The following is a 25,040-nucleotide window of genomic DNA, read 5'->3' as shown; positions in this document are numbered from 1 at the left end:
CCCGGCCCCGCCCCCAAGGCGCCGGAAGTGGAGTGTGGAGCCGCGCTGCGTGCTGTCAGTCTCTGTGGCTGCGGACCCCGTGGTCGTGGGGCCCGTCCAGGCAGCGCGGGCTGTCCGGGTCCCCTCGGGCTGCGCGATCCGGAGAACACAATGGACAGCAATGGTAAGTCGGGACGGGACGGGCCTGCTGGGCCTAAAGCGGAGCCGCACGGGGGTCCCTCCGTCTGGCACGCCCAGGCTGGGCTCGGCCAGAAGTCACTTTCCAAGTTTCGGCTGCTGGACTGGATGTGCTGCTTCTCGGGGCGACTCGATCCCTCTCGCGGTCCCTGTGTCCAGGGAATGGGTCCTGAGGGTGTCCCCAGACCTTCCTGTCCCAGCGCTTTACAGCGCCCTCCTCCAAAAAAGGGAGATTTAGACGAGGTGTGCAGATCTCGGCAGTCGTGATTCCCTCATATGTGAAGTATGAGTAAGATTCCCCGCCTTATTGGATCTGGTACTAGAATTTTTTTTTAAGGGCGCCTGGGTGGCTCAGTTGGTTAAGCGACTGCCTTCGGCTCAGGTCATGATCCTGGAGTCCCGGGATCGAGTCCCACATCGGGCTCCCTGCTCGGCGGGGAGTCTGCTTCTCCCTCTGACCCTCTCATGCTCTCTCTATCTCATTCTGTCTCTCAAATAAATAAATAATAAAATCTTTAAAAAAAAAAAATTTTTTTTTAAAAGACGTCTTTGATTTGCTCATCTAGTATGGTTATCAGGGTGTTTTATTAAGTGAAACAGAAGGGCAAACTAACATATATGATACTTCTCATTTAAAAAAAAAAAAAAAGAGAGGCGGGTGACTCAGTCGTTAAGCGTCTGCCTTCGGCTCAGGTCGTGATCCCAGGGTCCTGGGATCGAGCCCCGCCTCGGGCTCCCTGCTCAGCGGGAAACCTGCCTCTCCCTCTCCCACTCCCCCATTTGTGTTCCCTCTCTCGCTGTGTCTCTCTCTGTCAAATACATAAATAAAATCTTTAAAAAAAAATAAGAAAGGGATGGATCTCTGCATATACATGTACATATGTTCATATGTACACATGTAGGTGAACAGGCTTGAATTGGCACAGACTGTCTGGACAGGTGGAGGGAAAATTGATTAAAGTGATTGACTCTGGGATTCTCCCAAGACTTGTAGTCAAGGATAAGAGGGAGGATGACCTTCCACTATCATGTGGTGGTGCTTAAATTTTATGCCTTTTGTGCACAGATAGCTTTTTCAAAAATGAGAAAGACAGCTGGTAAATGCTAAAGTGGTGTCATCCCTATTCCCATCAACATTTATAATGCCCCTGAAGCCAAACACCCTGAAAAGAAAGTATGTTTAAAATTAGTTTGCTTCTGGGGTGCTTGGGTGGCTCAGTCTGTTAAGCATCTGCATTTGGCTCAGGTCATAATCTCAGGGTCCTGGGATCGAGCCCCGCATTGGGCTCCCCACTCAGCAGGGTCTGCTTCTCCCTCTGCCTGCCCTTTCATGTGTGTGTGTATGTGTGTGTGCACACCCTCTCTATCTCTCTCTCTCAAATAAATAAAATCTTAAAAATAAATAAAATTCGTTTGTTTCTTAAGGTCAGCAGTCATTGAAAACTCTCTGGTCTTACATCCTGCTAAATGAATTTGATGAATCACTTTTTTTCCCTCCCCAGAGTTAATTGAATACTTTAAGTCTCAGATGAAAGAAAATCCTGACATGGCCTCAGCAGTAGCTGCCATCCGGACTTTGCTGGAGTTCTTGAAGAGAGATCAAGGTGAAGAAGGTCATATTCGAACACTCCTCTAGTAACTGTCAGAAGTGTAGAAAGTTGGGGCGCCTGGGTGGCTCAGTCAGTGAAGCGTCTGCCTTTGGCTCAGGTCATGATCCCAGGGTCCTGGGATCGAGCCCCGCATCAGGCTCCCTGCTCAGTGGGGAGTCTGCTTCTCCCTCTCCCTTTGCCCCTCCCCCCTACTTGTGCACATGTGCATGCTCTCTCTCTCTGTCTCTCTCTCTGTCAAATAAATAAATAAAATCTTAAAAAAAAAAGAAGTGTAGAAAGTGAGACTGCGTGAGGGCCTACTTCAGGTAATGCAGCTCCAAGTTCAACTTCTCCTTCATTTCAGTCTTCATTTTAATTTGCAAAGAGCCCACCAGTTATCATTAAATGGGTCCCCTTTCATAAGTGAGATCAACTTTGAATCAAGAGTGACCATGTTATATATATCAAGCTAACCATGAAGCTTAAATTATAGCAATAGTTCAGCTTTGTGTTTATTGAGCTTCTGTCTTGTGCCAGAATTTGTGCAGTTGCTACAGAGTGTTCCAGAATTCTAGTATTAGCGTCATTCATTGTGATCGCCTACTCATTCAGGCGTCGTAAATATAAGTTTCTTGGTCGAGCATACGTCTTTTATAAGCAAAATAACAATAAGAATAATAGTAATAATAATGCCTTCTTTGATCCGAAGGGCTGGCCTAAAGACATGTGTCTCTAAGACAACCTTCATTGTCTTCCCATTGTACCTCCAATAACACCCAAACACCTAAGTCTTGCCTACACCGCCTCTCTGACCTCATCTGCCACTTCTGCTTAATTTCCTTCCATGCCGTCCCTCACTAAACTGTGCTTCAGCCCTGGTGGCCTCTCTCTGTCATGTCAAGTTTGTTCCCATCTCAGGTCCCACTGGCTCTTTACATGGCTGGATCCTTTCTTACTCAGATCTCAGTTTAAATGGCCTCCACTCCAGAGGCCATCCCTGTGAGCTCTGTCTAAAGTAGCCCCACGTTTCTCATCATTCTGCTGCTTTCTGTCCTCATTCAGTCTGTAACTTGTGTATTTCTTTGTGTGCTTGTGTATTGTCTGCTGCTTCCACTAGAAGGGGAGTCCCATCAGAGCAGGGACCCTGTCTGCTCACTGATGTGCCTCTGCATACAGGATGCATGCAGTAAACACTGATTGCATAAATGTATGAACCACAGACCCACCAAGGGGCTGTGATACTAACCTGAACACCGCATTCCTCATGTGATCCATCCAGGGGAGACGATCCAGGGCCTGCGAGCGAATCTCACCCGTGCCATAGAAACCCTGTGTGACGTGGACTCCTCCGTGGCCGTGTCCTCCGGCGGGAAGCTCTTCCTGCGCTTCATCAGCCTGACTTCCCTGGAATACTCTGTAAGCCCTGCCCTCCTTGGGTTACTTTCTACTTCTGTGTCGGGCTGCAGGTATTCTCAGCTTTACCTGGATCTCACCTTTACCCCTTATTTTGCTCTTTTCTTCCTAGGATTACTCTAAATGTAAAAAGATCATGATTGAGCGGGGAGAACTTTTTCTCAGGAGAACATCCCAATCGAGAAATAAAATTGCAGATCTGTGCCATACTTTCATCAAAGATGGGGCGGTGAGTAGATTTTCTCACGTGTAGTAATTGGGAGCAAGGACTTTGGACTTAGACTCCTTTGCCACTTACTCGCTGTGTTACCTTGGACAAGTTACTTAACCTCTCTGTGCTGCAGTTTTCTCATTTGTTAAATAAAGGTGATAACAGCACCTACCTCATCAGGTTTTTGTGGAAAGAGGTACTGAGATGATCTGAAGACTCTGTACTATGCCTGGCACATAGTAAGCGCTCTACAGATGTGTAGATGTTACTCCAGAGGTTGTCACACTAGACAGGCCGAGGGGGCACCTGGCTGGCTTGGTCAGAAGGGAGTGGGAATCTTGATCTCTGGGTCGTGAGTTTGAGCCCCACGTTGGGTGTAGAGATTACTTAAAAACAATAAATAAACTTAAAATAAAATAAAATAAACAGGAAGAGAAAAAACCACTGGGACAGCATGGATGGTTCATGGTTTAATAAGATGTCTTTACCAAAGAAGTGTTTTCATTATTGGGTACATACTAAATTGAAATTAAATCAGCACCTCCCAGCTGTTGGCACTGGTTTATACTGACTGTCTTCCCGGTGAAGGTCAGCGCTGGGCTGGGATGTTGTCTTTAATTTCATTTCCAGTGCTATTTCATAGACGCAGAACTGCCAAGGGTTTCTAGGTGAAGTGAGGATGGGAGCTGCAAGTTAAGCCAGTCCCCCAGCAAAGGGGCAGTAAAACTTTTATGATGTCTCTCCCATGGCGTCCCTCTTCTGCCATCCAAGCCTCCACGGACCATAAAATTCTTTACTTGCGTTTTGACTCTGAAATCTTGTCCTCTGTGTTATTATCCCCTTCCCAACCTTTGAAGTGTGTTCTTCACGAAATGACGTAATAGATGTGAGCGGAACTTGTACAAAAGCCAGTTGCGAACAAAGCCGCTTTGGGCCACATGGAGGCAAGATTATGACCGCCTCTCGATGAGGCCTTCTGCTTCCACCAGACTCCCGCGCTCAGCGTTCTGCAGGTTTCACGTGCTCTGGTGTATGTGAGCGTGTTAATGCCCACCTGCATCAGTGCTGACTTTAGGCTGAATTCAGGGCAGAGCTGCCCACGTTGGAACCTGCAGATGAACCACCTGGGATCTTACTCAATGCTGATTCTGATTCAGCAGGTCTTGGGGCGGCTGAGAATCTGCATCGCTGACAAGCTTCCAGGCGAGGCCCAGAAAGGAGCTAGGGCGCTCTGTCCATCCATTTTGCGTTATACAGATCCGCGTAGTCTGTTCATTAGAACGGAGCTGAAGTGAGTGTCTGCCCATTGGATCTGGCCTGCAGATGGGTTGTGTTTACCCCCAAATGGTGTTTACAAATTTAAAAAAATTAGTTAGCCAACACTTCTGTCTTGGATTTTCAAGAGAAAAATGAGATCATCTGGCAACAGTGGGACCGTGCGACAACAGCTGGAGCTCGGTCTGTCCTCTTTGCTGCAGCCTGCCATGTGCCGCGGGCCTGAGTGTGCACACCATGTCTTAGAACTAGGAAAGCCAGCCCGAAGGAGCCGGACAGAGCCTTCACAGAGGCTTTGGCATCTTGCGAGCAACACCACGTGGGGATTCCAGTCCTGCATTGGCTGTGGGAAGAGGTGACCCAGAACAGATGGGCCATCAAGGATCTCGCTTCTGATTGTAGCTGATTTGTGAGACAGCATAGCAGGAAGCCTTGGGGTACCGAGAACGGGCATTAGCGTGGCAGAGGGTGCGCATGATCGCTGCCAAGCTTGCCCTTCTGACGGAGCTTTCTTGGTCCGCAGAGAATATTAACTCACGCCTACTCCAGAGTGGTCCTGAGAGTTCTGGAGGCAGCAGTGGCGGCCAAGAAGCGTTTCAGTGTGTACATCACAGAGTCACAGCCTGACTTATCGGGGCAAGTATCATTCCATTTGGTTCTGGGCCCAGCAGTCATTTTAAAGAGCAAACAAAGGATTAGGCCCTGGGTAGGAAGCCCCAGAACATGGCCCGCGACTGGCCAGTTACTCAGCCTCGCCTTTGTGCCTTTTCCTACCCCCGAAGAAAAGGCTCTGTGAAGTGGCAGTAGGCCACCGTACAGGATCTAGGGTGTTTAGGAGTTAAATCAGAGGAACAGCAATAGATATGTCAATGGAAAGATTTTTATCAAGGAGTAGATAATTCACATCTCCATCCAGAAGATAATGAAAGAAAAAAACTGTCTCTTTTGCTGAATTTGCATCTCCTACCCAGAGTCCCCAAGAATATAGTTTTCCTGAAACACATAGTTTCTTCTTAAGAACCCAAATTCTTGTTTCCTTATTCCAGAGTCTTGGGACGCGCCCATTAATCCCTGAGTATGAACTGAGTTTCAAGCTAATGTGATTTACCATTGTCCAAATTAAATGACTCATCATATGCCACTACGGGACTTTCTTGGACTTCCTCTAACATTCTCAAAATGTCATTTTCCAGTAAGAAAATGGCCAGAGCTCTCTACCACCTCAATGTCCCTGTCACCGTGGTCCTGGATGCTGCTGTTGGGTAAGCTTCCATCCTCCCTGAGCACCGTTACTTGTCGTCACCCACTCCCAGGGTTGGCTTGGAGCAGGGTTTCCGATTGAAGGTTGGAATCCCATTCATAAAACTGCCCTGGGTAATGTTCTGCCTCCACATTGATGGCTGCATTAAACCAGCAAGCTCGTGAAAAGGTCTTGATGGTATATGCAGGAGACGAGCTGTAGGGTGTTGCAGAGAATGGGAGTCATTTATGTAATCTTACGGTGCATTTTATCTTTTTTTTAAAGATCTTAGTTATTTGTCAGGGAGAGAGAGAGCACAAGCAGGGGGAGCGGCAGGCAGAGGGAGAAGCAGGCTCCCCGCTGAGCAAGGCACTCGATGTGGGACTCGATCCCAGGACGCTGGGATCATGACCTGAGCTGAAGGCAGACAAGCAGAGCCACCCAGAGTCCCTTATGGTGCATTTTAAGAGCGAGGTGCAAAAGCCGGGTTAGGGTCAGCACACGTAATCAGTGCTCCGTCCTCAGCGGAAGGCATGGGCTGTCCTCAGTGGCACTCTGGGATTCTTTGACTTACTCATGCAACTTCGCTTCTAAAACTGAGGACGCACGTTCTGTGAATTGTCAGTGTACCTCACAAAAGAAAACAGGACTAAAAGTCCCTCGAGGGGAAAAAAAAACAAACAAACACATAAGGCAGATGATTAAGGAAATTAGGAATGCGTTCAAAAGAAAGCATTTTGAAGAATTCTACTTAATTGCTCATTTTCAGAGGTAAATTGGCCTTCACCCTAGCTGAAAGATTGTTGAATTACATAACATTTTCTTCCAACTTCGGATCACGACAGGTTCTTAAATTTTTGTTTCTTCTATTGAAGTAGATCAGAAAATAGAGGGTACCACACGTAGTGAGGATAATACCGGGTCACGAAATCCTCGCGTCGGTCACCACACCTGTACGCGTGCGTGTGCTGGGCGGCCGTGTGGAGGGCACATTCACTGGGGCGTTGTGATCACAGTGCATTTTCATGCTCCTGCTGGCAAGCCGCCAACAGTGCCCAGCGTGGTCTCATGGGTTAAGTGCTCTTTTGAAGAAAGTAAGTGAGGAGAGGAACTTTCGGTGGTGAAAATGGAGTATTAATCTTTGCAGGTGATGCTGCTACTCATAAGAGCCAAGAAAAGAGCATAATTTTTTTTTTTAATTTCTTTAGCTATATCATGGAGAAAGTGGATCTTGTCATAGTTGGTGCTGAAGGAGTTGTTGAAAATGGGGGCATTATCAACAAGGTAAGAACGTCAGTTCCCCACAGCTCCTCGCTCCAGGTGGGGAGGGGTCGCTGACCCACATCCTGGCGGTACCAGGAGATGTTACGGTTCGCTCATCCAGCCCCGCGTGGCCTCCGGACCTCACCGTCGCAGCAAATTGTCTCCCAGTCCCCAGAGGCCACTGTAGTGGCCAAATTTTGGTCACATTTCTTTGATCTATGTAAATCATGAGAATGCAGTTTATCTTTTCTCAAAAACTGTTTTAACTGGAATTGGGTTTGGTTGTTGGTTTTTTTTTTAATTGGGCATATTTGACATCAATATAGTGTGGTGTTAAAATTTCTCTATTCCTTGCTTAACATGGAAAGATTTCATGATCATTTGTTTTTTGCATGGTGAAATATACATAACATTCGGTGTTCACGTGTACAATTCAGGGGCGTGATTTCACACAGCACGATGACGTTCTCAAAGCCCATCTTTGTTGTAGCAGGTGTCCGCACATCATCCCTTTTTACGGCTGAGTCACATTCCATTGTGCGCAGAGAGCACATTGGTTTGTCCACCGACTCCTGTCCACTTGAGTCGTTTTACGTTTCGGTTCTTGTAAATAATGCTACTACAAACGTGGGTGCAGAGTTATCTATTTGAGTTCCTGTTCGCAGTTCCCATGGGTACATTCCTGAGTGGAATTTCTGGGTCACTTGATAATTCCGAGGACCCACCAGACTTTTCCATAGTAGCTGCACTCTTTTCCGTTCTCCTCAACACTGTACAAGCATTCCAGTCTCTCTACATCCTTGCCAACACTTGTTATTTTGGTTTTTTAATTATAGCCATGCTAGTAGGTGTGAAGTAGTATCTCATTGTGGTTTTGACTTGTGTTTGCCAAATGACGAGGATCTTGAGCATCTTTTGAGCATGTGTATATTGGCCATTTGTATTTCTTTAGAGAAAAGTCTATTCTGTCATCTTTTTTAAAAGATCCTAATTCCAAAGCCAGACTTACATATATTATGTTCACTCACACGCTTTCGAATATGCTATAAGATCTCATCCTTCTACTTTTTCTCTGACTCTCCAGATTGGAACCAACCAGATGGCCGTGTGCGCCAAAGCCCAGAACAAGCCTTTTTATGTCGTTGCAGAAAGTTTCAAGTTTGTACGACTCTTCCCACTAAACCAGCAGGATGTCCCAGATAAGTTTAAGGCAAGAGTTTTTTTTACATATTTGAAGGGGTATTTGAGTCTAAACTGAAACCTTTGGGAAGAAGCCGTGTAAGAATATTTCAGTAGGTTACTCCCCTCCCATCACTAGTTTCTCCAACACTTGGGACACAAAGATCAATTGTTGGCTGAGCTCAAGACTCGGAGAGTCCCATTTGTCCCCAGAACTTCAATCTCTCAGTCTCTCTTAGGCCTGAGAGGGGGCTGCGAGGACGCAGGGAAAGCTGATGGTTCAGTCCAAGCTTTGGAGCCAACTCTCTGGGCTCAGCCCCCATCCCCACCACTTACTAACCACGTGGCCTGGGGCAGATGCTCTCATTTTATGTTCTGAACTTCAGTCACCTGTAAAATGAGATGGAAGTGCATTTTGAGCGTTATGACAGCTCTGAGATAATCCAGGAGAAAAGCTTGGCACGGGCCTGGCACACAGTAAGCTCTCTGTAAAGACTCGAAATTGTTATCTCGAGAGGTTTGGAGCTGTGAATCCAGCACACCAGTCAGGGGAGACACGGTTTGGGTTTTTGGCCGGTAGGCCGCCATCCTCTGGCTCCGCCGCGCTGCCCTCCGCCCTCCGCCCTCCTTGCCAGCGTCCTGCCCGGCTGGCTTCCCCCATGCAGGGAACACTTGCAGGTAGTAGCTAGTAGCACACGGATTGCTCAGGCCAAGCCCACACCACTTCTGAGCCCGGGGTGTGTGGGGAAAACCAACATGTGCTTCCTGTCTCCTCAGTATAAGGCAGATACCCTGAAGACTATGCAGACCAAACAGGATCTCAAAGAGGAGCACCCATGGGTCGACTACACCTCCCCTTCCTTAATAACACTGCTGTTTACAGACCTGGGGGTGTTGACGCCCTCAGCAGTCAGCGACGAGCTCATCAAGCTGTATCTGTAGCCGCTGGCTCCCTTCCTGCGGGCGCACAGCTGATGCACGTGGGGCAGGGTGAGTAGCCTCTTGACCCCTCCGTGAGCCAGGCCATACTACATTTTTTTTTTCTTTAAAGCTTCTATTTTTAAGTAATCTCTACCGTAATGTGGGGCTCAAACTCACAACCCTGAGATCAAGAGTCCCATGCTCCACTGACTGAGCCAGCCAGATGCCCCTAAAACTGAATTTTTTTTTTTTAATGAAGACTTAGGGACAAAGGACCTAAAACCTTAAGACTTGGAAAATTTTTTTTATCCATTTCAGCCCCATCTAAAATGCGTTCATGGTTTCCTTAAAACCCAACCTGAATTGCGTTTATGGTTTCTAGACACTTTCCAGTTTCCAGAAATACAAGTTAGATTATTGGCTACTTAACCAATGAAAGACATGCGCAAGCCCACCTCCCTTCTTCCCTGCACTCCAGACTGATTTGCCAAAAGCATCGATTAAAAAGATGCAGGCCTGCAAAAGCAGGCATTCCTACCTGCAGCCAGGCGCCCCTGCAGGAACCAACAGGCGCCCAGGACACGTTACAAACGGTGCCTTACGAGAGGCTGGAAACCGGATTGAAGTCACATCAGGCTTCCAGTGGTGACCACGAGCCTGGGGCCGCCATCCCCTCCTCGAGATTGGGACAGACGGGACCAGAAACCACCCAGATAACCCAAGGAAGGTAACATTTAGCAGGAGTAGCCTCCGTGGCTCACACATATGAAGACCTTCCAGAACATCTGTAAACTTGAAAGTCTGCATCTGTGGAAGATGTGAATTTCCTTTAAACGTGTTTGATCCCTGAACAGCTTTTTAAAAATTGTACTTGGGGACAAACTCAGCCATCTTTTCAAATAAATTACATGAAAGATTTTGATATGGTGTTGTATGAGTATTGAGCGCTACCCGAGGCCCAAAGGGATTGGCCATCTTGGCAGAGACACTGCAGCCACATTCACACACTCAGGACAATTGAAAGGAAATAGTTTATTCGACACATAGTTTTTTTTCCCTAGAATATGACTTGCTTCCTTTCCCCCCCCCGCCAAAACTGTGGTGGGGACGATTCTTCGAAAAGAAGAAAACCCCAGGAACAGCAGCTGCCCCACGCAGGTGTTCTGTGCAGTTCCTCGAGGGAGAACTCAAGTCCAGGGGTAAGGACACCCACGAAGGTCAGCTGCCTGAAAACACTAGGAAACTTAAAAAGCCAAAAATCAAGTATACCTCAGTGTCTTTATGTTAGAAAGTAAGTATAAAATAGCCACAGAAAAATGAGCTTTAATTAAGATGTGACCCATCAGAATAAATACTGACCTGTTATTTACACTCAGTCTTACACTCTTCCGTTGGCCTTAAAGGCTGGTGTGGTTTTCATAACAGTCATGAGTGTGAAGCGTGCCCCCCCCCCGCCGCCCCGTCCCCAGTGTGAACACGGCTCGCTCGGGCGCCGGCTGCAGTATGGCACACGATGAAAGCACGTGGCACCGTGCGGGGCGCGGGGTGCAGGGCCACTCGTCATAATCCCTGCACTTGTGTGTGCCCCGGGGCCAATGTCAGCAGTCCTCTTCCGAATCAGGGATCCCCAGATCTGCTGTCGGGACTGTTCTCTTGCCACTCGAAAACAACCCCTTCTCAAATTCTTCTTCAGTAATTTTCCCTTTCTTAAACTTTTTCAAGAGCCTCGTGTCATTGAGAAGTTCCTCCATGTCCTCGTCTTCAATATCACAACCCTAAGTGCAGAGAGCGACAAACCACCGAATTTCTCAGGGACGTGTTCTCACAGCAACAACACACTCTCAGATCAGCTTCCACAAACCCGTCATGCTCCCACCCGAGGCCCAACAGAATACAGAATACGAGAGCGCCACGCGCTCCCCACTACTAGACACTATTTTGATGAAACTCATTCAGAATTCTCAGCTGAGTGTTCAAGTAATAAAGAAAAACGGTACCTCTTCCCTCTTCCTTTTTTCATTCATTTTTTTCTTCTTCTCCTTTTTGGCCTTCTGCTTTGACCAAGCTTTATTTTTTATGAATTTTTTTCTCCTTTCATTTTCTCTTTTCTCTTTTCTTTGTTGCTCCAGGAGTTTCTGCCTCTGCTTCTCTCTAACTTTATCTTTAAATGGGATGGTGTCTGTGTTAACATCCGCAGGCGCGAAATCTGGAAACTGCCTTCCCCTCAGCTCCGGCATCTTTGGCATCCTTAGCAGGGCAAACCCTCGAGCAAGACGAGCAAAATCAAGATCTGATTCGACCAAAACGGCAGAGTTAGCACACCCAAAATAGAGTCATGAGCACCAACCCAAGGAAGACGGCTGCTGGCTAACCGAATGATCTAATGGGTTCATTTTAATTAGAATTAAAAGAATTACATTTTTACCAAAAAGGAATACTCGGCAACGAGTCTGTTCTGTCTACACAAACCCTAGGAAGACTATACTAACCCTGACATACGCCTGACGTTTTTCTACGACAAAGCAGGTTCACACCCGCACTACTTGTAAGGCTGCAGGTGTGTAAGGAGACAATCACGTGAAGTGCACCTTACCCTTTAATCTGAAGATGAGGCTGCATTCGTGCTTCGCATAAGCCTGGACGTAGGACACAAAGGCCTTCATGCCCTTTTCAAACACAGCTCTGTCGGCCAAGGCCATGGACTTGAGCTTTGGAAGGAGGTCTCCTGTGTTTTTCTGGAGTTTCATCTCCTGCAGGGGGCACTGCACACAGACCACATGCTCACCTCCTCTGTCTGGGATCCCCTCACCTCCAAAACCCCATCAGAGCCAGTGCAAAACCAAAGGCAAAACAATTCATTGTAATCTTTAATCAGAGACACTGACTGAAGCCCAAATTCCCAATTATTTTACTTGGCCTGACATTTTTTTTAAGAAAAGTTTAAAATCAATTTTACATAACAATCCTGATTTCTGGTTGGAAAGTATCCAACACCAGGTCGGGGTTCCCAAGTATACTGGCACCGGCTGGTGCTGAGCAGTGGCTGCCACCCTGAACGGGGCTGGTGCCTCCCCACAGCCGTGAGGCCAGCTAGCTCCTGCCCTTACATCACCACCTGGCCCCTGAGAGTGTGCAACCCCTCCTCTAAGTTCCGGACCGCTTGCTGGAAAAGAACCCTACCAAGTATCCTGTCACTGGGCATGCTATATGAAAAAAGGAAACCACTTACTTTTTGGTTAATTTCAAGGAAACTGATATAGGACTCTTCCATGGGAAGGAGGAAGACGAGCGCGCTGCCGCCATGGCCGATGCGGGCTGTACGACCACAGCGATGTACAAAGGCACTGAGAATGGAGGACAGGACCACGATCACCATGTGAGAGTGCGCGGAGCGGGGGCCCAGGGCTGCCAGACTCCACGGCTCAGCCCAACCCCGCCCCTCACCAGGGTCACAACACAAGAGCTGGCAGTTAAATATGGACTGCAAACCAGGTAGGGGTCTGCAAGACACTTAATGTGAACTAGAAAACTCTTACATGTATGCCTATTTGATGACACAGGTAAAACACAGTCCTATTAGAAAACTGGGAGACAAAAGCATAAAAAAAGTATAGAGAAGAAAAGTGGCCTGTAATGATCATTACCACTCAGGAAGTCTATTCCCCCACATTTTCCCGTGTTTGGAAGCATTTATGAGGAATATATGTTTGCTATGGGAGAGTAAGACTTTCATATACAGTGTCATGTATTACTTTCCTTTAAGCATCTATCAGATGCACTTGTGCAAGAGTTTTATTTTTTTTATTTTTATTTTTTTTAAGATTTTTATTTATTTATTTGACAGAGAGAGACACAGTGAGAGAGGGAACATAAGCAGGGGGAGTGGGAGAGGGAGAAGCAGGCTTCCCGCGGAGCAGGGAGCCCGATGCGGGGCTCGATCCCAGGACCCCGGGATCATGACCTGAGCCAAAGGCAGACGCTTAACGACTGAGCCACCCAGGCGCCCCTGTGCAAGAGTTTTAAAAAGTATGAGGAGGGGCGCCTGGGTGGCTCAGTCGGTTAAGCGTCTGCCTTCGGCTCAAGTCATGATCCCGGGGTCCTGGGATCAGCGGGGGAGCCTGCTTCTCCCTCTGCCTCTGCCTGCCGCTCCCCCTGCTTGTGCTCTCGCTATCTCTGTCTCCCTCTCTGTCATATAAATAAAATCTTTAAAAAAATTAAGCCATTGTTTAAAAAAAAAAAAATCATGTGAAAATAACAAATTGCATACTATGGCATCACTATTTTCACACACCAATTGACAGTTCACCTGTTCATCCATTTTTGCTATTTAAAGTAATGTTTTGATAAACATCATTATGCATATCTTCCTCAGAATTCATGGGGCCAGATTCCTGACAGTGAGGGTCACGTTCCGTCACTCAGTACCTTGCACTGCTGGGAGGGTCATACTGCAAAACCCAGTTTACTTCAGGAATGTCTATTCCTCGGGCCATGACATCCGTGCACACTAAAATCCCACTAGAAAATGAGAAAACACCATTCTGAGCAAGGGGGCCACCAACGTCATCACCGCCAGTCTTTCCCAGCCCTGATGAGGAGGACGACAGTAATGCACAGGTTCCAAACCTCTCACAGAAGCAAGCAGTTAGGAATCACATTTTGACTTTTTTTCCTAAGGATATCTAGGACTTTACAAATTCCCAACAAAAACAGGTAGGGGTGCCTGGTGGCTCAGTTGTTAAGCGTCTGCCTTCAGCTCAGGTCATGATCCCGGGGTCCTGGGATCGAGCCCCACATTGGGCTCCCTGCTCGGCGGGAAGCCTGCTTCTCCCTCTTCCACTCCCCCTGCTTGCGTTTCCTCTCTCGCTAGGTCTCTGTCAAATAAACAAATCTTTAAAAAAAAAGAAAACAGGAGGTAGGGAGGAGACCAGGGAAGAATTTTTTAAATTAGCATACTTTTCTTTAAAACAAACCAAAAACTGTAGTGAGTCTAATCCTGAGGTGTAACAATCCATTCTATCACTCTGTCTACAAGAGTGCTTTTAACAACACAGCCAGGAGGCTCTTAGAAAAGCAGAAAAATGTTACTTCTACACGCAGAATTAATGATAGCCACTGAGAGATGCGAGCTCCCAACTGTGCAGTGACCAGACGACAACCTACGAGACTTCAATGAATCGCTCCCATCCACACCCTCCACCCGTTCAACCAATAGGTATCAAAACCCCCTGGGCCAGGCGCTGGGCCAGATACTGGGGAACCCAGGAGTGAACACAACACACAGGTCCCTGTTCTTATAGAGCTTACGATCTTGCAGGGAAGCTGGTGATAACTAAGGATGACGGGGTCAGGCCAGGGATGGGGCCCCCGGGGCCACATAGAGCAGGTGTGATACCTGGGCAGAGGAGAACAAGGGTTCTAGGCAGAGAACACAGCCCGTGTGAGGGTTGAGACGCAGAGGGACCTGCCAAAGCATACAGTGAGCTCCAAGGCAGCTAACTCACCTTTGCAGTTTGCGGAACTCCATGAAGATCTTATTGCGCTTGTGTTTCATCTTCCCGTGAATGCACATGATCTTCACACTCTTCACCAGGGCCTCCAGAGCCTTTCCATAGTATTCCACACAGGCGCAGGTGCTGCGAGACGGGACAGCGGGCTCAGAGTCGCTGGCCACCTGGGTCCCCTATTGCTGGGGGAGGGAGGCGGCAAGCACCAGATGCAGCGGAGAGGACCCGATCCTCTCTGGGAGAATGGCTACTGACATCATCCACCCTAAGCTCTATATCTGAAATCCTCCTGGGGTTCTGACACCAGGACAAAACCCCACCGTGGCAGCCACGGGGCTGGCTGCTTCAAGGCCATGCCCAGCCACTTCCTCCCTTGCCTCCCTCTACGGCAGAGGCTGGGACAGCTACACACGCATTTCCTCTACCTCTCTGGAGGGGAGCGGCTGCCCAGTGACTCACCTTTGGCCCCTGAAATGAAAGCCTGAGTCAGCTGGGGAAGCGGGGCTTCTGAGAAAGCTTTCTGCTCTTCTGATGTGAAGAATGCCCTTCCCCTCCCCCTGCCTTTCCTCCTTTCTGTTTTCAGTGCAGACGGGGCAGCGGGCATGACTGTGGCCATCTTCAAACCAGGAAGGGACAGACATGAACAAAAGGCCAAGATAGTCGCAGAAATACTGACCTGGACACTGGGGAGACATAACCCAATGTCAGGAGCTGCCTAACCTCTGGCCTTCTTTCTACAGGAGAAAAATAACTCCTCCTGCTTAAGCCACAAAAGTTGGGTTTTCAGTTACTTGCAGCCAAACACATTCCTGAGAGAATTCCAAACCCTAGGGCTACGTGCATCTGTACATTCTGGATGTGGCTGAGCCCCAGATTCTCCTACCACAACATCCAGAAGGATTACCTGAAGAAGATCAGGTGCTTTTCCTGCTTATGATTTCGAAGAAAATGTACCAGCTGGTTAAATTTCTCATCTGCCTTACATACCTGCAAAGTAAAAAGGAAAACCAATTAAAAAAAAAACTTATTGACGATAATAATCTCTTTACTGTTTCCAGTTTCAGCCTTAAATGTTAAGGAATCTGATTTCCTCCACTGATAGAACACATGCTAATTGGTCTACCTAGCTCAGGATGGGTATCAGCATGTGCTGCTGACACATTCAAGTCACAGAGTCATGTAACGGAGAGACGCACAGTCATCTAGTGCAATCGTCCCCAAATCCCAGTATACGGACAGGGACCACACCAGCTATATCCAGGGTGGATTTTTTTTTAAGTAAGTTCTACACCCAACATGGGGCTTGAACTCATGACCCCAAGATTAAGAGTTGCACGCTCTCCAGACTGAGCCAGCCAGGTGTCCCTCCAGGGTAGATTTTTTTTTTTAAATGCAGATTCTTGGGCACAGCATACAAATTCAGTAGGTCTAGGATTGGACCCAAGAATCCATATTATTTAGGAGCCCCCAGGAGACTGTTACATCTCCATGTTCAGAAATCACTGCTCTAAGATGAAACCAGGTTTCCAGAAGAGAATGTACAAAATTTGAAAGACCTCCACAGAGAGAGACTCCAGTCTCTCTTAATATTATCAAGCGCACCATTCAGGCCCCTAAATGGGAGACATCTAAACCCATCTGTATGCATGCCCCCTATTTTTACCAAAACCAAATTCTCAATTTGGAATTTCTTCTCACACACTCAGATCTCTCTAAATGCAATCACTGAAATGAATACCAAACGGCAGAGCCATGGTGGATGTCCAAAGCTAACATTTATTAGTACTTAACTACGTACTAAGCACTGGCCTAATCTGTATTCATCAGTCCTCACCACAACCTATGAAGTGGATAGTACTGGAGCCCCCTATGTACAGGTAAGTGCATCCAGTTCAATTAGTAAGGGACAAAGCCAAGATGTGTACCTGGGCTTTCTGTCCTGGGCAGTCCTGCTCTGGCACCTGCTCAGCCACGCACACTACCTACGGACCCCTCCCTCTGCCTGGGAAAGGCCGGGCTCCTGACTTCACCAGCCCAGCCCAGAAACGCCAGCAATGAGAAAGGCCCCCCAGCTCAGGTGAGCCTGCCGGATTTCAACACCACGCTGTCCAGTAGACCCCAGTCAGCATTATGACCGACCCGCGGGAATCAGCAAGGAGATCAGTGCACACCATGTAGTAGTTCTCCAGGCGGGAAGGAGTTTTCTGAGTGCTGCTGGCCGCTACGCCCTTCTCCTTCACCGAAATCCGTACAGGGTTCCGGAGCCCCGCTCGCACCAGGCTCTCCACTTCCTGCGTCTGAGTGGCAGAGAAAAGGCCTGTTCTCCTCTGCTTTGGCAAAAACTCCAGGATGGTGTTTATGCTAAAAAAGAGGGCTCAAACTTAATCCCTCGTTTATCAGCGTCATCAACAAATACCACTTTATGATACTAAACAGATATTTAAAAGATTAGGAAAAAAGCCGTCACGGTATTTACAGTAGACGTTAACCAGGGGATGAGATTATGAGCAATTTTTATTTATTTATTTTTATTTCTTCTTTATACTCTCGTTTTTCCAAGTTTTCTCCAATATGAACACATAATTATACTTTTATCATGTGGGGCAATTAAAAGAGAATGAAGACAAAAAACTTTTTGGGACTAAGAACCATTGACCTATACATTTTAAGTAGCTGAATTGTATGATATATGAATTATATCCCAATAAAGCTATTCAAAACACACACACACAAACTTTCAAAGAAATCATGAAGGAAAATGCATCTTAAGAAGTAGAACTGGAACTTAAATTGTGTGCTAGAATTTGAAGGTTCAAACAACCTAATTATGTGAAATTCAAATGAGGCCAAGAAAGGCAGTCATAAAGTGGTAAAGGAATTCCACTTTGCTCTCCTTTTCTCCAGTATCACCCAAAGCCAATGAAGCCCGTAGTCCAGTACCTTGCCTCAAACCCCATGTCCAGAAGTCTGTCTGCTTCGTCCAACACCAGGACGTCGAGGGACCTCACACAGCTGGCCAGATCCAAGCCCTCCGCCTTCCTCCGAAACATGTCCTCCAGGCGGCCTGGAGTGGCCACAACGATGTTCCCACTTTGAAAACACAGTCAACATTTACCACACTCTCTGGATCTAGGGAATATCTGTGATTCCAAATACCAAGTTTTGTAAACCGCCCCCCCCCCAAGTCATCTAAGTTCCAGTAAAGGGAAATACAGCCATGAGTGAGGAGACAGGGCTCAGGGCAGAAAAGTGAGGGCCATGAGGGAGGCAGATGGGTTCCAGGCCAAGAGCCAGGGCGGGGTCAGCACACGCTGGACCGCTGGCCACATCTGGCCTGCACACAACCATGCCCATCCATTCATGCATTGTCTGTGGTGGCTTTCACACCCCAACAGTGGAGCTGAATACCTGTGACAAACCATGTGGTCCACAAACCTAAAATATTTACCATCTGTTCCTTTACAGAAAAGGTTTGCTGACCCCTGACCTAGAACAAGTTATTCAACCACTTTAGGCCACTATAGGTAACTCATCTATAAAATGAGAATGTTGGGCGCCTGGGTGGCTCAGTCGTTAAGCATCTGCCTTCGGCTCAGGTCATGATCCCAGGTCCTGGGATTGAGCGCCCGCATCAGGCTCCCTGCCCAGCAGGAAGCCTGTTTCTCCCTCTCCCACTCCCCCTGCTTGTGTTCCTGCTCTCGCTATCTCTGTCTCTGTCAAATAAATAAATAAAATCTTTAAAAAAAAAAAAAAATGAGAACGTTAATAGATTTAGAGAGAATTTTATGTTAAAGATCACAGCCACGGACAAAAGGCCAAATACGGCCCCTACACACTGGCTGACCTACAAGAAGTTGGTTCTTTTGTTTTTTTGGAGTTTTTAAATTTTTTTTAGAAAGATTTTTTTTTTAAAGATTTTATTTATTTATTTTTTTATTTATTTAAGATGTTATTTATTTATTTACTTATTTGGCAGAGAGCAGAGAGAGAGAGAACAAGCAGGGGAAGCAGCAGAGGGAGAAGCAGATTCCCCACTGAGCAGGGAGCCCGATGTGGGGTTCGATCCCAGGACTCTGGGATCATGACCTGGACCTGAGCCGAGGGCAGACACTTAACCAACTGAGCCACCTAGGCGCCCCTTAAATTTTATTTTTAAGTAAGCTCTACACCCACCGTGGGGTTCAAACCCACAATCCCAAGATCAAGAGTTGCATGCTCCACTGACTTAACCAGCCAGGCTTCCCAAGAAGTTGTTTTCTGTTTTGTTTTTTTTTTAATGTGAATTACATGTCAATGGTTAAAAGAAGTCTGGAGCTAACACATAAAAATCTGGAATTCCATATTCTTTTTTAAAAATTCAGTATCTGACAATACTGAGCCCAGAATCCCTCAAGGCAACTATCAGCTAGAGATAAGTATTTGGCCACATACTGGGCAGTTCCTACTCATCCCATCCCCACCCCCGCCCTTTCACACCTCTGACCCCTGCAGAACTTGACTTTGTGACCCCTGCTAAAAAGCATCTCACAGGATAGCTGGAACACGGCAAATGCTCAATAGAAACAGTTCTCTTTATTAAGATTCTCTAACAAATTGGGCACAAAACCTATCACTGCTCATAATAAACCTTATTGATGGTGGGACTGAAAAAAATCCAAAGGGCTGATGGCCACCATGTATTCAAATACCCATCTGTTTATTAAACACCTGTGTGTGCTCAGCACCGTGTGAGGCTCTGAAGATGCAACGCTGCAGGACAGACAGCGCCCTGACCACTGGGCCTGCCTGGGGACATGAAGAGCCTAGCCCACGCAGTGCTCTAGAGGAAAGTTGGGTCTGTGCGGCAGCAGAGGTGTGAGAAAGCAGCAGCAGTGGAGAATGGTGGCCTGGCAAGCCCTGTACGAACATCAGGATTCTTCCTAAAGGCCAGTAGAAGCCAATAAAGAGTTTTCAATGAGTGACATGATCAGGCTGGCATTCTAAAAAGGCCACTTGGGTTGCTCTGTGGGCAGTGGATTATAAGAAGGCAAGAGTAGAAACACATAGGAGAGAACGCTATTGCAGGAGCCCAGGAGAGACGGAGTGGTCTAGATCAGAGTGGGAGAGGGGGCAAGGGAGAAAATCAAAGGGCTAGAGATGTGTGCTCTGGAGAGAAAATGTAAATGATTCGGTGATGGTTAACAGGGGCGGGGATAGAAGGGACAGTGAGGCGTCAAGGCCAACTCCCAGACTTCAGGAGAAGCACATGGGTGGACAGATGACTGAGAAACTCCAGATGACATGCACATTTGGGGATAAAAAACACCCATTCCAGACATGTTTGCAACAGCTGGAAAATGCCCAGGAGATGCCAGGCAGACAAGCAGCTACCTGCAGGTCTGGGACTCGGGGTGAGGTCGGGGACCACCAGGAGTGAGATGAGACCACTTAGAGAGCCCCGAGTGAGAAAAGCAAGGGCCCTAAGTCCCATACAGTCAGCCTGGAGAGAGAAGGGGGGCCACCCCCTGACTCCCTTCTCCTCTGCAAGGTGAGACTCACTGAAGGGGAAATGCCCATCAGGACCTTATGAGAAGGAGCCAGCAGGCAAAATGGGAGGGTGGCCTGGAGAATAAAACCTTTCAGGGAGAGGGGATTGCCGAAGGGAGTGCTCCCCGTTAGGCCTAGACCAGGTATCACTTCCTCTTGGGTTCTGTGCCAAAAACAAGCAAGGAAAGGAGCAGAAGCAAGCAAACTTACCCTTGTTCCTTAAACCTTGCAACATCTTCTCCAGGATTCCTGCCTCCGATCCAGAGAATCTGGCTAAAACAAGAAAAAGGTCTTCAGCAGGTCAGGCAAAGTAACAGCCTGTGGCTAACAGGGGCACTGCATCCAGCTCACCTGAACTGTGGGAAGGGCTTCGTGAAATGCGCCAGGACTTCATCTATTTGAATAGCCAGCTCCCGTGTGGGCGTGATGATGATCGCCCCAACCTGCCCATGTGCAGGGAAAGGAAATAATGAGCCGAGTGGGCCCGCAGAGCTGAACCCACACGCCAGGACCGAGCACCTCAGAGAGCCAAGTTCCCAGGGGAACAGCACTTCTGGGCTTCTTCAGCACCAGTCCCAGTGCTTATCAGTGACTGCGCTGGATCACAGCCAGTTCTCATTATTGACAAACACGGGTTTCGAAAATACTGAAACGCTGCCTCTGGGGGAAATGCTGGGTCAGGTTCCGGCGAGCCTCGGGGCATGTTTTGTCAATGAATCAATCAATACAGAAGCCGGTTTTATGTGTGCTTCTGTCTAAAGACACCGTGAATAATACGTAGTTGACTTATCAATACTGAATTTGCTGCCGGTCACACTATAACTCTTGCCTGAATGAAGCGTATCTTGCACACTTGTTTTCTCCAAAAGGGCCATCCCAGCCTTCTGGCGCTCAGGAACACTAGACGGTGCTTCAGCTCTACACTTGAGGCCATTTTAAACACTGAAATCACCAGCAAGAATGCAAAAATCATAGGGGTAAACTGTGAGAAGGACGCCTGTTTACAGCCTGAGAGCTAAAACAAGAAGGCAGAGCGTTGCCCTGTTCAGACTCAGCTGGGAACGTGCACAGCAGGTGACTCCCGATTCTTTGCTTCTCTGCACAAATCCGTGAGTGAGTGAGAAAACACAGTAAGTACTGATCTAGGGAGCCACAAATAAATTTTAACAAGCAGGCAAATCCAGAAATACAGTATCTACAAGTAAGGAGGATAGATTTTTTTTTCAATCTTTTGACCAGCTTCTTTGAATTGTGAACTCTACAATGACTAAGTGAAAATAAGCCACTTAGCTATCCTCACCTGATTCTTTTTTAACTTCTCTTCCCTTCTCAGAAGAATTTCCAGGATGGGGATGACAAAAGCGAGCGTTTTGCCACTACCTGTGACCTGCCAAGACGGAGAAAATTTGGTTTGCTTTTCCTCACAGTTCATTCTGGAGGGAAAACGGGGACAAGCTGCATTTCCATGAGGTACTCACCGCCTCTGCAGCGACATCTTTGTTTTTCATGAACAGGGGGATGGTTGCAGACTAGAGAAAGAGATGCAAAGCCCAGGTTAGAGAATGCCAGGCTCCATGGAGGTAGCCCAAGGACCTAGGAACACAGTGGGTCTGGGTCACAATGGACCCCACCACAATGCAGACTCTTACAGTCACCCCAAGGCACCCCAGGGGATGGGCTCAGAGGCAACACAGCAGCAGTGTCTACACAGTGTGGAGGGGACAGCGAGCTCAGCTGGGATTCGGGAGTCCTGAACACTAGCCCTGCCTCACCTCCTTTTCCTCTCTGGACCAGGAAGTATTTGAAGACACTGAGTTTTAGGGTCCCTTCCAGCTCTCATATCAAAAAACAATGATTCCAATAAACCCTCTCATTTTAAACACTGCAGGGGACGTCCAGATCTTGTGAAAAGCAGACTCAGGCCTCAGCTTTGAGGTCATCCCTTTCAGGACCCCACTCCTGGTCCTCAGAGCCTGAGCTCACCCATCACAGCACATGTAGCACTTTTCTAGCAACCTCTATGCAAGTGGTTCTCAACCTGGATGATTCCTATGCCCTCGAGATACATGCAGCAATGCCTAGAGATGTTTCTGCTTGTCAAAACCCACAGCGGGGAGGGTGTGCTACTGGCACGTAGCAGGTAGAGGCCAGGGATGCTGTTAAACAGCTGACCGTGCCCAGGGCAGTTCCCCACCACAGACTACTTGCCAGTCCAGAATATCAAGAGTGCCAAGACGGAGAAACTCTGCTCTAGACTGTTGTCCAAAAGAAACATGATGTGACCCACATACATGGCTTTAAATTTTCCAGTAGCCACATTAAAAGTAAAGACGTAAAATGAATTTTACTAATGTGTTTTATTTAACCCAGGAGATCCAAACTATTGTCACTTCAACATGTAATGAATTTTTAAAAATTAATTAATGAGATATGTTCCATTCCTTTTTTTTATACTAAGTCTTCAAAATCCATTGTACCTTTTACAGTTGGAGAACATCTCAATTTGGACTCACCATATTTCAAGTGTTCAAGAGCCGCAGGTGTCTGCTGACTCCCACAGTGGCTGGCACAGCCCCTGATTACCAACACTGACGGCAAGGACTGGGCCTCCCTGCACTACAGTCCCAAGGCAGGGTTCCCAGCACTCCCAACGTTCATCTCCAGCTTCCTCCTCATCTTTCCTGAGGATCTCATGGGCATCTCAACTCAGTAACTCTTGAATTTCCCTCGGAAACATGTTACCTCTCCCTGCCTTCCCCATCTCAGTAAACGGTACCGCCATCCACCCAGCTGCTGAAGACAACAACCTCAGACTCCCTCTAGATTCCTCTCTGGTAACCCCTGTATCTGGCCCCCCAACAACCCAAGCCCTCTCTCGAACTTCACTTCTCAGCATCAACTGCTACCTCTCTACTCCAAGTTGCCACCTCTCCTCACTTGACACTGGCCCCCTGACCTTTGAAGTCCATTATCCACACAGCAGTCACCTCCCTTCCCTTCATACAGTTTCCCATTAAGATGGTTTCCTACTGCATTTAAATAGAACACAAACTCCTCCAAGACCCTGCACAATGTGGACCCTACTTTGCTCATCTCTTACACTACGCCTGATGCTCCTGCCAAAGGCCTTTTTTCTGTTCCTCCCAGGTCACCTCTAGCCCCAGGACATTTGCACTGGCATTTCTCTCTGCTGGCATATCCTGCCCCAATCACCCCACAGCCAGCTCTTCAATCATTCCCGCATCAGCTCAGTGACCTTCGGAGGGGCGTTCCCTAACACACCACCTTAACCTCTGTCACTGTCACATCGTTGTGTTTTAGTTCTGTAGGGACACTTATCACCGACTGAAATTACCGTATTCTTCTACTCCTTTCTCCCTCCCCTGCATTAGAAAATAAGGCCCATGCCTGGGGACCAACACTACAAAATCCCCAGAGCCTAGAAAACCTGATACACAATATGTCCTCAACAAGTATCTTTTGAGTAAATGAATAAATTGGGCGAGAACCCTTCCCTTGGCCCACATAGTAAAACGGCAGGTAATATTTACTGAGCTCCCATAGTCTCACAGCAACCCGACGACACAGGTAAGATGAAAACAGCACAGAGAGGTTAAGTCACCTGGCCGAGATCTCACAGCTAGAGGGGCAGGGCCGGATGCAGCGGGCACTTGGGCGCCAGGACTCACAGGCGGAGGGGTCGCGGAGGTCAGGGCCCCCCCCCGCCGGGGTCATTAACCAGGGTGGGCAGCCTGAAGACGCGGCAGAAGTCCCAGGCTCGGAGCCTCCCTGCCCCGCCTGACCCCCCCACCCCGCCCCGGCGCACGGAGGACCCTTCCCCGCCCGGCAGCGCCGGGTACCTGCACCGGCGTCATGTACGGGAAGCCCAGCTCCCGCAGCGCACCCAGCACCAGCGGGTGCAGCCGAATCGGCAGCGACTCCCAGGAGCCCTCCGTCACGTGCTCCATGGCTCGCCCCGTCTGGCAGCGCCGCCGCCGCCACCTGGACGCCACCCGGACGCCACCGGGCGCCGCCCGCGAGCACTTCCGCTTCCGGCCACCCGCGGGACCGCCGGCAACCGCGCTCTAGCAGCAGAGTTCCGGAGGGCGGGGAAAGGGTCCTCGCTGCCGAAGCTGGAAAAGCTGACCGCCCGGCAGTGACAGTGGGCGGCGGGGCCCAGGCCCGAGTGGTTCCGTATGTCCTGCGCAGCCACCCTGGCTCGGGCGCCTTCCCACCGAGAGCAGGCATTTCGGCGGAGGCATTCTGCTCCGGCTCGCGGGCTTTCTGCGCCCATCAGAGGCAGGTGGCAGCACAAGACCGCGTCCTGGCCAAGGGACAGGTGGGTCTGGCGGGAATGGACAGAAATGTACCCCGGGCCTGGAGCCCCAGGTCAACGGATATGCGAAATCGGGTGATGGTCGGGACCCAGGGCCCGGTACACCAAAAATGTTGGTTTACTTCCGAGAAAGTTAGAGCCCCAAACGAGAACATGATCTTCCCGTTCCCGGGTTCACCATGGGCCGGGGCCGCTCATTCGTCCACACACACATTCGTTCAGCAGTTTTCACTCACCGCCTGGTGCCTGCTGGGCTCCGTACTTACAAATGTCATCTCAGTGAGGCCTTCCTTTCCTAATCACTAAAACCGCTCACACTGCCTCACTTTTCCTCCATTGCACTTACCATTAATATGCAGATCAACCGGCATAGTAGGTTCGTCTTCCCCACTAAAAGGTAAAT

At 48.4% G+C, this 25,040-nt stretch overlaps 2 protein-coding genes across 7 annotated transcripts; one reads left to right on the top strand and one right to left on the bottom strand.

Annotated features, from left to right (window-relative positions):
* The first annotated feature begins 4 nt into the window (after nucleotides 1-4).
* On the top strand, nucleotides 5-11,527 carry EIF2B1 (eukaryotic translation initiation factor 2B subunit alpha). 3 transcript variants are annotated; one of them, XM_078061085.1, is made up of 10 exons: nucleotides 5-163; nucleotides 1,680-1,781; nucleotides 3,046-3,182; nucleotides 3,292-3,408; nucleotides 5,189-5,301; nucleotides 5,859-5,927; nucleotides 7,114-7,189; nucleotides 8,253-8,378; nucleotides 9,125-9,337; nucleotides 11,398-11,527. In XM_078061085.1, exons 1-9 carry the CDS (start codon nucleotides 151-153, stop codon nucleotides 9,287-9,289), a joined length of 918 nt encoding a protein of 305 aa, XP_077917211.1. In that variant the 5' UTR covers nucleotides 5-150; the 3' UTR covers nucleotides 9,290-9,337; nucleotides 11,398-11,527. The 3 variants fall into 3 exon arrangements, with proteins under 3 accessions (XP_077917211.1, XP_035936524.1, XP_035936516.1); XM_036080631.1 differs by lacking the exon at nucleotides 11,398-11,527 and adding an exon at nucleotides 9,747-10,190; XM_036080623.1 differs by lacking the exon at nucleotides 11,398-11,527 and having other exon boundaries at nucleotides 9,125-10,190.
* On the bottom strand, nucleotides 10,286-24,347 carry DDX55 (DEAD-box helicase 55). Of its 4 annotated transcripts, none has more exons than XM_078061081.1 (14): nucleotides 24,162-24,347; nucleotides 21,780-21,830; nucleotides 21,602-21,688; nucleotides 20,653-20,744; nucleotides 20,512-20,574; nucleotides 17,716-17,865; nucleotides 16,947-17,136; nucleotides 15,680-15,762; nucleotides 14,773-14,904; nucleotides 13,694-13,786; nucleotides 12,498-12,612; nucleotides 11,862-12,030; nucleotides 11,266-11,531; nucleotides 10,286-11,043 (listed from the first exon to the last, which is right to left on the bottom strand). In XM_078061081.1, the coding sequence occupies exons 1-14, from the start codon at nucleotides 24,267-24,269 to the stop codon at nucleotides 10,867-10,869; spliced, it is 1,776 nt and encodes a 591-aa protein (XP_077917207.1). In that variant the 5' UTR covers nucleotides 24,270-24,347; the 3' UTR covers nucleotides 10,286-10,866. The 4 variants fall into 4 exon arrangements, with proteins under 4 accessions (XP_077917207.1, XP_035936387.1, XP_035936398.1 ...); XM_036080494.2 differs by having other exon boundaries at nucleotides 11,266-11,558; nucleotides 24,162-24,346; XM_036080505.2 differs by lacking the exon at nucleotides 24,162-24,347 and adding an exon at nucleotides 23,924-24,020 and having other exon boundaries at nucleotides 11,266-11,558.
* Between the last annotated feature and the right edge of the window lie 693 nt (nucleotides 24,348-25,040).

This window comes from Halichoerus grypus, chromosome 13 (assembly GCF_964656455.1).
Source record: "Halichoerus grypus chromosome 13, mHalGry1.hap1.1, whole genome shotgun sequence".
In the NCBI taxonomy this organism is placed as follows: domain Eukaryota; kingdom Metazoa; phylum Chordata; class Mammalia; order Carnivora; family Phocidae; genus Halichoerus; species Halichoerus grypus.
The sequence above is the reverse complement of the archived record's forward strand: the minus strand, read 5'-3'. Positions and strand labels throughout refer to the sequence as shown.

What these genes read in the sequence shown, in the direction of transcription:
- EIF2B1 (XM_078061085.1), top strand. An exon ending in TGACTTCCCTGGAATACTCT is followed by an intron (nt 3,183 to 3,291) that starts GTAAGCCCTGCC and finishes TTTTCTTCCTAG; the next exon opens with GATTACTCTAAATGTAAAAA. An exon ending in ATGGGGGCATTATCAACAAG is followed by an intron (nt 7,190 to 8,252) that starts GTAAGAACGTCA and finishes CTGACTCTCCAG; the next exon opens with ATTGGAACCAACCAGATGGC.
- DDX55 (XM_036080494.2), bottom strand. Translation starts at nt 24,269, where the DNA reads ATGGAGCACGTGACGGAGGGCTCCTGGGAGTCGCTGCCGATTCGGCTG. An exon ending in AGAAGTTAAAAAAGAATCAG is followed by an intron (nt 20,745 to 21,601) that starts GTGAGGATAGCT and finishes GCACATGGGCAG; the next exon opens with GTTGGGGCGATCATCATCAC. An exon ending in TCCTTGAAATTAACCAAAAA is followed by an intron (nt 12,031 to 12,497) that starts GTAAGTGGTTTC and finishes GTCTGTGTGCAG; the next exon opens with TGCCCCCTGCAGGAGATGAA.